This window comes from Poecilia reticulata, chromosome 2, assembly GCF_904066995.2.
Source record: "Poecilia reticulata chromosome 2, P_reticulata-male-v2, whole genome shotgun sequence".
In the NCBI taxonomy this organism is placed as follows: domain Eukaryota; kingdom Metazoa; phylum Chordata; class Actinopteri; order Cyprinodontiformes; family Poeciliidae; genus Poecilia; species Poecilia reticulata.
In genome coordinates, this window is record NC_088831.1 from 39080250 (window position 1) to 39092854 (window position 12605).

A 12605-nucleotide genomic window follows, 5' to 3' on the forward strand; every position below is an offset into this window, starting at 1 on the left:
ATATATATATATATATATATATATATGGCTGAAAAACCACCACCTAGTGCAAAAGTTTTCTTTTCTTTTGAATTTCATTTTATTTTTTTATTGCCGTGTTTCCAATGGGCAAATTTTGTTTTGTAATTTCAATTTATTTTATGGTTCATAAACACTAACATTATCATTATAAGGACTGTTCTGCATGACTGGTCAATTTGTCACTTCTAAGGAGAAGTTGTGTGTTTGTCCTCACTTTGTAAGATAGATAATTGGCTACAATAACTGTTTCTTTTACAAATGTCTGCAAAATGTTGTCGATATTTTGTTATGTCGAAAAAAGCACGTTAGCAATTGTGGTGATTCCATTAAATAAGATTTTTAGAATTGCAATTAAAATCACATGTGAATAAGTTCATGCGATGAGTCATTAAAAAACATGTCGCGCCATCATCCTCCTATCACTTCCTGTTGTCTTCTTTGTGTTTCTGCCAGTAGTAACATTTGGTTTTGGCTCATGTGACTTCTGTGATGCTAAAAAAGTGTTTCCATTGCACTTCTACATATTACATTGGGATTTTGTGTGATGGGGAAAAAGTAGTGCTTTAGAAAAGGAAAGTGGGGAAGCTGAAGATATTTGGCTGGAGTTCAGGGTTGTTTCCCAGGCCTGAAATCTCCCTTACCGCCCCGAATGTATAAACTACAAAATTAGACACTTAAGTTGAGGCAAAAGATTGTTAGAAGTGATCTCATTATGACTTATTTCACAATTCCACCCATTTACTTTAAACAAAATATCGCTTTAAGCACACTTAACATTTTTAGCAATATTCCAAGCTTCTTTTGGAGCACTGTTCAGTCTACTATCACATCTCCAAAATAACAACTAAGGAGTTGTTATGGTGGCAGCATTGTGTTGTGGGGATGCTTTTTGTAAAGAAGGTACAGGAAATGAAATGATTCAGATCTAAGTATATTTATGCATTTAAATGGCCTAATCAAAACCTACACCAGCCCAGAAGTCTGACAAAACTTGAAAGCTGGTGTTCCTGCACACTCTATATGAACAAAGTGAGTTTGAGCTAATTGCAAAGAAGAGATGCAAAATGTGGGTCTCTGTATGTAGCAAAGACATTCCCAGTAGCTTCTACAAAGTATTGACCCATGTGGACTGATTGCCAATACACAACCCATAAAAATGCTTTGAAATATTTTTTTTTTACATTATAACCCAACTTTTTGTTGGAATCTGAATGAAGTACAATAAAGTATGTGGTTATGAAGTAACAGAAAAGTAATATAGTACAAAGGGTATGAGTACGTTTGAAATCAGTATACAGAATGAAAAGTTTCTTAATATGGAATCCAGATCAAAACAGTAGGAAAAGTAAAGAGAAATTAGGGGGGGAGTCGGATGAAGGTATAACGATGTGTAGGATGTTGAGAGGTGATCAGGCGCAAAAGAGACAAGAGGGAGATGAAGCTGCTCTTTAATCAGTGAGGGGCCACATGGAGGCGGGCCGAGGTGCCCACTGTAATCCGATACACGCTCACGAGCGCACGGCGGGCACGCGCGCCGAAACAGGGTGAACTGAGTGAGCAGTCCCGTTCACTGCCACAAACCCGGAGGAGAACGGTGGGGAAGGAGCGCGCTGCCGGAGCCTGCCTGCCGGGAGAGAGAGACACACAGAGGCACACGGGCTGCTGCTGCTGCTGCTGCTGCTGCTACTGCGCGTAAAGAGGAGGAGCGGAGGGAGTGGACTGAAGAGCAGAGGGCTGCAGCGGAGAGACGCACAGCTTTCAAGGAGGAGGAGAAGTGGAGACGAACCACGTTTATTTTCTCCGGAGCAGTTTTACGCACGGGAACTGGATCTGCGCCTTATGAGAAATACATTTTTCATTGGCCTGAGAAATAACTGCTGTTGGGGCAGAACATAAAAAGGGAACATTAAAAAATGAGAACCTGCCCTTTTTCAGTAGAGTTGTAAACGAAGGTTTAATATGTTTGCAGACCACTTTTTGTTTTAAATTTTCGTTATTTTCTTACACTCCTTTTGGTTCGACTTGAGCACCAAGTTCGAATTTTGTTTCTTTTTAATTTTAATTTGAGTGTCTCTTCTGTCCAAGACCTGCTCCAACACACGTTTTGACTCTGTGGGACACCCTTACCCGGACTGTGCGCACCAACATGGATTTCGCCGGGATAAAACCGTGTTTGCAGTTCAAATCCTACAGATTTTATGCTTTTGTGCTGCATTAACTGCGGTTTTGTGGCGAAAAGAAGCTGTGACAATAACTCACATGAACTGTGTAAAAGAGCCAAAACCGTATTTCTTGGAGAGCTGCAACCCGGCGTTTGGATTGTGATTGTTAACCCTGAAGGCACTGTGGGAAAAGGACGGGGAAGTTTATTACCGGAACACTTTATTTTTAATACAAACCAAATAAACCAAAAAAAGGAGAGCGCTTTTCATTTTTCTTCTGGTTTCTCAACACATTGAGGGAAAAGATGGATTCATATTTATGGCTGTGTGGATGTATTCTGCCGCTTCTTTTGCCTTCAGCAGTAAAAGCTGACGACGGAGGTAAGTTTGACACCTTTGTCTCCCGCGTAAATCCATGTGTCTCCCTCGGGTTTACATGATGATCTAACCGCTCTTTTGAAAGGGAGCAGTGAGTTAAAAGACACAAAACAAAACAAAAAAAACTCCACTGCGATCTGTGAGGCACCAGAAAATGGGATGAAATGAAAGTCAGTTGTGATTAAAATTCATTTCTTACAACACATCAGCCTCCAACTCATTTAAAATATGCTTTTTGTAACAGAATAGTCTATTTAGTATAACTTGAATACAATTAAGAGGAAAGTGGTCGATTTTTTAAAATTATTATTTGTCTCATTCTGTTCCAGTGCAAACAGTTTGCACCGCTACATCATGGAGACATAGAAGTAAAATCTCAACAACCTTCATCTGTGATCAGTTGAATAACCTGTAAGCCATGATGCAGGTTTAGAGGGAGGCTGGTTGCTTCCGTCCTCTGCTGCTCTCAGCGCGTCCAGGAATGGATTGTGCGCTGATCTTGAATGGCATCTTATTCCATCTAATTTTTTTCCTTAAAGCCCTCTTTTTAGTCGGGTTCTCCCATGTCGCCAATAATAAAAAACAAATCCACCACAATATAGCGTTAGGAGCGAGTGATGCTGTCAGCGTTCACATCCTGATCAGAGTTTTACGTCCTCATTTGTGCTGACGCGATCTTGATTCCTCGAAAGTTATCCTAACAGTCTGAAAACTGAACGGCAACTTTCAAAACTTATTTTTCAAATCTGGAGCTACTATATTCATTTTCACAGCCAGGTCTGCAGAGAGGTGCTGGTGAAGCTGGCTGGTTTTACTGTCTCCTGCTGGCGGAGGTCAGCTGCGCTCCGACACCGCTTGTCTGGTCTTCAAAGCCAGTTCGACTCCCGAATTTCACTTTTTTTATGCACAGTCGTTTCTGAGAGGCGCAACCCAACCTCTCCTCATCAGACGTGCGTGCATTGACCGTGCATTTTCACGTGTACATCGTTTTACGCACAACGAATCTTAGGCACCAGATTTCCAGGTCCGAGCAGCTTTTCTGTCCTCATGATACCAGATCAGTAGCCACTTGTTTTAGTCGCTCTGCTTCTACAGGTGTGAACTTTTTATGCGCTTTAGAGTAATGAAAAAAACTAAACAAAACGTCAATTTAGCGGGGAATAAAAAAAATAAAGAATACTTCTTCATTTGAGATTACGTATGAGTATATTTTTATCTATTTGGTAATAAATGTGAGTATTTCAAAACGGACTCTTTATGATAACGCTTTCAGGTTCATGTGGGTAACTATGGAGAAACAAGTCGATTGTTGTAGAGAAGGACCTTTCAGTATTTTTGAAGGTTTTATTAAAAGCTCCCCTGTCAGAGGAACTTTTAAGGATTTGAAAACTTTGGTACCCCGTCTGTCAAATGTTTTCTTTTTTTTTTTTCCTTTTTCTTTTTTAAAGTTAGTCAGAATTTACAGAAACCTTTAATGTGTTTAAGATATTAAAATTAATCTGTTTGGATAGAAATTTCTTATTTTCTCACCATGCTTAGATATAAAACATTCTTACAACTTATTAGTAACCGACAAGAAAAAAAATACATACATTTTCTGTTTTTCTGTAAAGGACCTGTTGTTTAGAGCCTTTCTGGCTGAATTAGAGAATTAGAGATGCACAGATCCTGCTTTTACTGACCGGTTCTGATTTTAGGTTTTGTCTCATATGCCGACCCCCGATTTGGCGCGATTCAGATTTAGTTTTCTATGTACTGTAACACAAAAAGATTACAAATACTACATAATAGGGCTTTGAATCCAACTTAAAGTAGGACTTTCGATGTAGTTTGTGACACTTATTACTCAGCATGCTTTTGGCTGAGCTTGTGCTTGTTTTGGATGCATTCAATGAATAGGGTGGGGGGATAAATCTGATTTCTCATTAGATGCCGATCATAAAGGTAACAATGGCCGATTTCTGGCACACTGACTGCATCTGGAAACAGAATATCTGCTGACATGAGATGAAACTTTTCCCCGTAGCTTCCCTCCAGCTCTCCCCCCGTGGCACTCAGTTGAGCATCCAGATCTTCTGCAGGATGAAGCTTCCTCAGCACTAAACTTTTAAAGATGCCTTTCCTTTGCTGCTTCCCGAGAGATGAGCGAGGAAGACACAGAGAGACGTGAAAGTGTATATATTATATATTTATATGTAAATATAAAGCAGGAGGAGATGGAAGTAGAGAAAAGAGGAAGTAACAGAGACGGAAACAGACACGGGGAAGCAGCAGTAAAGAAGCGATCCTAACGGAAGAGAGATTTTTAGCCTCGCTGTTTGATCCTGTTTCTTCATTCCGTTTGATCGCAGCTGCGCCTGGAAGGGAGATAAACGGACATAATTGGCCACTCAAGACCAGCTGTCTGCCTCTATAGTGTCTCCACTGAAATATGCTGGATGATGAAACAGGATCACCGCCATATACACAGTGTTAGAAGTGCTCCAGCAAATTGCCCACAGGTAGAACTCAGGCTTGAATTATGTTATTAATATAATTGATATGATTGCTCCCACCCAACTTAGGGCCATTTTATAAGTCTAAAGTGGACGGGGAGCAAGCAACTCCACATACATACATGAGGTCGGATGTTTCATCTGTTTTGAGTTGTTTTCTTCTTGTATTGCAGCTGTAAAATACCCAAAGCAATTATTTACTGCCGCTTAGGCTTAAGGAAAACCTTTATGATCAGTGTTTAATATGACCTCAAGGTTTAAACCTACTTGTGGGTTCAGTTTGTTATAATTAATTATTACATCAGGCTGAGTCAGAGGGCTCTGTAAGCCATCAATAAAACAAATTATCCATTTCACTTGTTCGACTAATGAGCTTTTGCCCATTTTAGCGGCCTGCCACAAACATACAGTGCTTTTCCAAAGACACCCTTTATGTAATTTGCCATGTTACAAATGCCAACTGAAGTGAAATTTAGTAGGATTTTTAAGCCTTTCAGTGCCAAACTGGTGTTATTGCTGGACTTGGGTTTGGATTTGTCTTTGTTCTTTGCTTTGGTTCTTCTGGTTTTGGGTTATCTTTGTGTTTTGTTCTGATTATTATTATAATTAGCCAATGTTGTTGTCTTTTTAACTCGTGTCTCTCACAGCTTCTGTGAATTCAGTGTAACACTCTTGACCTTGGTCCCACTAATGGCCTCCCCAGCATTTAAAAATCCCCTTTTTTCAGTCAGTTCTTTGCCAGTTCTCTGTTCTGCTGCAATGCATGTTCTTCTTGTGTTCCTCACTGGTTTTGGTCTCTCTTTTGTGTTTTGCACATGTGCTTGTAAATTTGCTTAATTTTGTTATTTCCCTAAAGTTCCCCAACTGGAATGATTCATGACAAGTAGCGTATAATTGTGAAGTGGAATGAAAAGGATGGTTTTTAAAACTATGCAAAACAATCTCTTTTTTTTTGGATACCAGTTTTGCACATCTAAAGACAGAGATTTCAAAATTGTCTTTGGAAATAAAAACAAGCTCAATTAGTGTGCATAAACAGCAGTGGGCCCTTTGAATGCATGAATAGTTTCAGATGTTTTGCACCCTAACAGGATTTCTTTAACCTGATTTAGCTTTTAACCACCTATGGTTTTCTGTGCACCTGCTGCATGATGCTGCCACCGCTATGTGCCAAAGCGCATTGTACAGTGTCAGCTTAGATGAGTGTAATTCTGTGAGGTATGTTCATACCCTAGGGTATTGTTTTATAGTCTAAGCCTGCTTTAAAATTCATCTCAACATTATCTCTAGTTGAGCTGACATACAAAAAATTTTATGTATGTATATCAGTTTTCATGATCCTGTATTCTCAAAAAGGTTTTTTTTTTTTACCAAATGACTAAAGCAACAGGTTGCATTGAATTTTATTTAGAGGTATGACAATAAAATTAGCTAATTTGCTCTAATTTTTGGGGTTTTATTTATAAATCAAGTTGAAGACCTTGACAAATTTTCCAAGTTTTTACTAATATTCTCCACTTTCAGCCAATTTTCACTCAAAAGTCCAGTAAAAACATTGACATTTGGAGATGTAATGTATAAAATGTGGAATAGTTCAAGGACCTGAATGCTTTCGCACATCATTCATCTCCTCAGAGTTTAGCTGAAAATACTGAAAACATTCCAGCCGTTTGAATTGAATTTGGATAAATAATTTCAATAACTTTTGATTTAAGGAAGGCTTTTAACACAGTAAATGAAAATATGTTCTACGTAGACAATTAGCAGGTGACATTAGAAGGCGTTTCTGTAAGCATTGCATATTTCCCTGGATATCTCGCAATTGTCTCTTGAGATGTTTTTCATTACGGCTGCATTGTCAGACGTGTTGATTCACAGGTGCAGAGGGTAGGAAGGCATAAAATACAATCTATTTACAATGACTTACCTGGAGGAATTGTAAACTTTGCTCCCAGCAGAGCGCACCGAAACAATGGAGCAGTAAAAACAGAGCATGAGGGAAGGAGGAGAAAATATAAGCAGCGTGAAAAATCTTGAGTGTTTCAGGGTATAAAAGAGGGAGGTAAAGGGAAGAAACAGAGGCAGGGGGAGAGGAAGAGAGAGTGGGAGTATTATAGGGCGTTAGAGTAACAAGAGGAGAGCAGCTGGGTGTGAAGCAGTAGTTGAGTGGAGCCACCTGCAGTAAACCAATCCAGATTTATTCCCCTCCTCTGCTGAGCTCAGGAGGGTTTCTGGCCAAGGTGGGGCATTAAATACACTCTGATTATGATGTATGGAAGGTGGACGACTCAGATTTATGCCTAAACATAAGATTTAATTCACATTTTTATCCAATGGATTCTATTATTTACAGGACTACTCTTCGTATTTCTACTGTTAACAGTTAGCACTTTCTTTATGTATAGTTTTTGCAGAATTGAGGACAAATTAAACATTTCTACATTTCAGTGAAAATTGGGTTCAGGTCATTCTCTGCCACAACTGAGTGAGCAGGTGACTTTGCTGGAGACTTTCCTTGGATTTTGGTTTAATTATCAAGCAGCAAGGAGGAAGCAGGTGTTTTCCACCAGGTTTTAGGATTAACAGTGATCGTCTTTCATCTGTTTTCCTCAAATGATGATTTTACAAAGATTTATTTTCTCCTATTTTCCTGAAGTCACATGCAAGCAGTCTAAAACACTCAGAAAAATCACAGCTTTTTGCCCAAACCATGTATCCGCAGTATTTAGCTTTTATATATGACTACATTCACATAGAAATGCGAAAAAAATCAAATTCTTTTTTTCGCCCATATGTGAACCATATTTTTCATTCTGAACGGCCCAATCCAGATCTTCTTACCCCCACAAAAAATATGATGTGTGTCACTTTCAAATGTGGTACTAAATTGAATACGTATTGAATAGTTTTAAAAACATCTGCAGTCTGAACGGTCATTGCACCTTTTATCCAACCTGTATGCCATTGACGTGACACGTGTCATGATTCTTCACCAGAAGAAGCCAGATGTGGTAAATCCAGATGTAAACAATGGGTGAAGCATCACTATTAGTTGTGCTTTCTTTTTCTGTCCTCCCGTTGTTTTGAACAATGTCAGCTTTCATTGTGCAACAACTTCAAAATGGTTCCTAAGACGATGACATCGAATATTACTTCTAAACAGTGCACTGATGTGTGACTTCTGCCCATCCGGGTTGCTTTAGGGTCATAAATGACTTTTGGGTTCCAGTAACAAAGCAGAATTGACCATGGTACAAGACAACAAGTACAAGATGGAAACCCGAATGTCTCCAGTCTCTCTGACTTCTCTTCCAAATCCATTCCTACAAGAAAAATATTGTCCATCCAATGCATTTTCTGTCTACCTTGAGGCCTTTTCCCAGTTGGATGTGTCCAGAAAATTGCGAAAGGAAAGTATCCATTAGCCAGTCCAATTAAAGGCCCCAACCACCTTTACTGATGGCCTTTGATGGAAATAACCATTACCAACAGAGTTCTTCATCTTTATTTCTGAGCCCTCCACCCTATAAAGGCAGCTAATTTCAGTAACTTATATCTGAAATGCTGTTTACTCTTTTATGACCCAAGTTGAGGGCTAGAATGTAGTCTAACCTGTTAAAGAGAGGGCGTCGCTTTGTGGCTTTCTTCACTACTCGCATTACTGCAGAGAAGGCATCAATCGTCTATCCATCTCCTGCTATTACCCGTGAACAAGACACCAAGATACTTAAACTCTTCAATGTGATGCAGTGACTGACCCTGGCCAGAGCATTCCTGCTCATTTCAGCTGCTTCACACCACTCTGCTGCTTGCTGAAGGTCACGGCCTGAAGATACCAGCGGATGAGATGAGACCCTGAGGTCCCCAACCGTGACCAGAGTCCATGCATGAACAGCACAAACAAAATTGGGGATAAAAGGGAACCATGATGGGGTCCAAACCACAGGACACAAGTCTTGCTTTAATAAGAGAAGAGTGCTCTTTCAATCTTCTGAAATAACATTGACTAATAACGTAGGGGGACTGGAATTAGAGGGGGGTGTTTTAGTAGCATCAACAACATAGTTCACAAAGAGTGAATAAAATTTAAGCCAATTATCCTTTGGCACATTTCTCTCTGCGTTTCTCTCACGTAAAAAAAAAGAGAAAGGACAATTAGGGTGTCCAGCAGGATGTTCTAATTACAGTTATCATGTCATTAGTAAACTGTTAGCATTCTCGTGTGTTTATTGGCCGTGTGTAATCACTACAGTAATTATAGAAAATGGGGAGAGCGGCGCGTCGAGTTGTGTTTGTCCACTTGTAAAGAAAAAATATCCTCAGATGGCAGCCGAGATCACGCAAATCCTTCAAATTGGGATATTTGCCTTTTCCTCGCTTCTTCAAAACCTTCGCACACAAAGAAGAATGTTTGTGTAATCGAGTCTGTGCACAAGCCAAGTCCCTGGAGAGTCGGCAGGGTGGTGCGAGGCCACAGGTTGTTTTCCTTTTTCTCTCTCTCTTCACGCTGAATCATCTTGTTGTTTTCCCCTCCTTTCACGCCACTTCACTTCGTCTCTAATAGCGCTCTCTGTCTCTTTTTCCACACATCCCTCTGTCAGTGTTTTCTCCCTCACCCCGGCTTAAGAAAGCTCCCTCACCTCCTGTTCTTCTCGCTCCGACACGGTGGGAAATCTCTTTACTGTTTCAGCCACTCTTTGTGTTTTTCTCTTTCTGCCTATTCTCTCTGACTCTGTCAATCTATGTTTTCTCACACTTGTTGGAAATCCATTCACGCGATTTGTTAGACACTCTCATTCATACACTTCTGAGAAGCCTGATGTGGAGCATTAAACACGCTGCCTTGAATGTGATTCCAATCACTTAAAGGAGTACACCAGATAAACCGTCCATTGATGTTTGCATATTCTTTCCGTAATCAGGATCCAAGAAGAATAGGAAGGCGATAGCAGGCTGTATGCTAATGATTGGAAATCAGAACTTGAATCTTCAAATAATATGTCATCTAACTGAACCATGTTACCATTAGAAGTTGGAACCTGTGGGATTGGCAAATTGTTGTCAATTATAAATTGTCAATCTAAGCTGTTGATTTTCTTCTCTTCTGTCATCAATGTGAATATTTTACACTAAGGGTCCATTCTCACCAGCCCCGTTTAGTCCACACTTATTAAACTCTACTGGAAAATTTGTTTGGGGATGTAAAACATTTTAACAAATATATAAATCTTTAATGTAGAAAGATTTATATATGTAGAAAGATGTCCTGCAATGAAAGGAAAGGAAAAACATCCCAATACCTTGGCAAGAATGGCAGTAATAGAAATAAATACAATGTATATCTTAAAAGACAACTGAAGAAGTATTAAATTAACAAAGTCACGCATTTAGGATGTAACTAAATGTGATGTAAGACCTAGTACAGAAATTCAAGATAAACGTCTTTTTAGTACCATTTAAGATCTTTGAACACCATGTATCTATATAGCACTAAAAGTAAAAAACTTGAGAATAATATAGAAATTATAGTGTGACTCATGAAGCACCGCAAGTTTTAGCTTCTATTTTTTAATTTTTAGTTGCTTTGCTATTAAATGCCAGAATTCTTTGAAAAATAAATTAGGAATTCAAACTCATTTTTGGATCCAACTCTGATGTAAAATGTAACTTCAAGGTTTGTCATACCATTTATATTGCAGTCATTTGAACAATATTTACCATTTCATTTAATGCCCAGTCTCTGGAGGTCATGACATGACTGCTATGTGCTCAGGACCAATCATTGTACAGTTATGGAGACATATACAAACTTCTGTAATCACAGACTTTTTCATAAATTTTCATATGCAGGCTATTTTCTCCTTCCAACTTTTCTAAGGACATACGTGGCTCAAAACATTTTCTATGAGTTTTTGTTTAATTGTGAAGTCTATTAGAGTAACATATCCCTCTGTTGTCTTTGGTAAAATGTATATTACACATTCAGCTCGAACATAAATGTTAGTGAGTAGAGTTGCTTTGTAGATTTTTATTAAGAGTCTGTTACCATTTAAGCAGACGTGAACAAATTACCCATTACTAATCTGTTCTAACAAACGCTGTCACTTGTTTTCAAAGTAGTTTTGGCACTGAACTTGTATTTATCACTGTTTTCTTCTCATTAGAGTGTCATTTTGGATTAGAATCCCCTATAACTTGAAAGGCTTGCTCCTCTGTCAGTAATTTTTTTCTCCATTACACACTCAGTTTTATTTTTTATGACTCATTTTGTCTCCCTTTCCCCCCTCGCTGTGTTTAGTCTCAGATCCTTTGTAGTTTTCTCCCTGTCATCATTCTCTGTCTTTTATCCACACTCACTTGGTAGATTTCCACTGTGTGTTAAAGCAGAACACCTGGAGAACACAGCCCCACCTGTTTGTGTGTGTTTGTGTCTGTGCCAATATAAGTGTGTGTGTGTGTGTGTGTGTGTGCGTGTGTGTACGTAGGTTATTTTTTTTGTCCAGTGAGCTTTTTTGAGTTGCTGACTTTCTCCTTTTTGATGAGAGACAGATGTTCTTGGATTACTTTCCCTTTCTGACATTCATCCTCCTCTGACTTCTATTACTTCTCTTTAGCCTCTGTTTTTTATTTTATATCAAACTTTTCTTATAAGAAATAAACTTTTGAAAAAGTATTGAACTTTTTCACATTTTCTGACATTACAGCTACACATTTCAGGGTATGTCATTCAGTGTTTATGCAAGTTTTTTGGGGTTTTTTCAATTACAACTTTAAAAAATCGGTTGTACATTTCTGCAACAGCAATTGTCTTGCAACTTTTGAACGCATCTCAACTCCAGCAAACATGAATACAATGGCTGAATTCTGCTGATGGGTCACTACTTTGATACTATCCTGCATAGATGCAGGATATAATTAGAATTATTAGAACCATAACCTTTTGTAGCCTGTAGCAGTTTTGTTGAAGTCCATTCATTTTCCATCTTCCTTGCTAAACAATAGCATTTCCACATAACATTTTACAACTAGACCAAAAAGTTAAGTTTTGCTCTGGTCTGCCCAACAGTGATCAATTATTTCTTGGTATTTATGCATTTTTCTTGTGATATTTCCATTTTCAGAAGATGGAGTTAGAGTTCAGGTTTCAAGTTTATTTGTGTAGAACATGTCAGCAACAAGAGTGCTTTAGATCAGCGTTTCCAACACTGGTCCTCAAGGCACACTGACCTGCATGTTTTAGACGTTGCCCTCCTTCAGCACACATGATTTCAATTGATGGCTGATTAAAAGGGTTTTGCTGAATTGCAATCATCTGAATGGGGTGTGTTGAAGCAGGGGAACATCTAAAAGATGCAGGTCAGTGTGCCTTGAGGACCAGGGTTGGGAAACACTGCTTTAGATCATAAAAACATCATGCAGTCACCAACTGTGAAACAATCAATAAACATTACATTTTGTCAAATGCGATCAATACACATCAACTATGTTGATCAGTGTCCCATTTACTACTAATCAGATGCAAATAAAAGCTGAATGTCCACACTTTGGC

The 12605-nt window shown here is 38.8% G+C and overlaps 1 protein-coding gene across 3 annotated transcripts in view; it reads left to right on the forward strand.

The window, feature by feature from the left end:
- The first annotated feature begins 2274 nt into the window (after positions 1-2274).
- The window catches only part of LOC103460449 (neuropilin-2-like), a 116925-nt gene continuing 106594 nt past the window's right edge, over positions 2275-12605 (forward strand). For all 3 annotated transcript variants that reach the window (XM_008402625.3, XM_081604562.1, XM_081604561.1), the window contains exon 1: positions 2275-2564. In XM_008402625.3, coding sequence (XP_008400847.3) covers positions 2489-2564 — 76 coding nt within the window. In that variant the 5' untranslated portion in view covers positions 2275-2488. The remainder of the gene's footprint in view (positions 2565-12605) is intronic.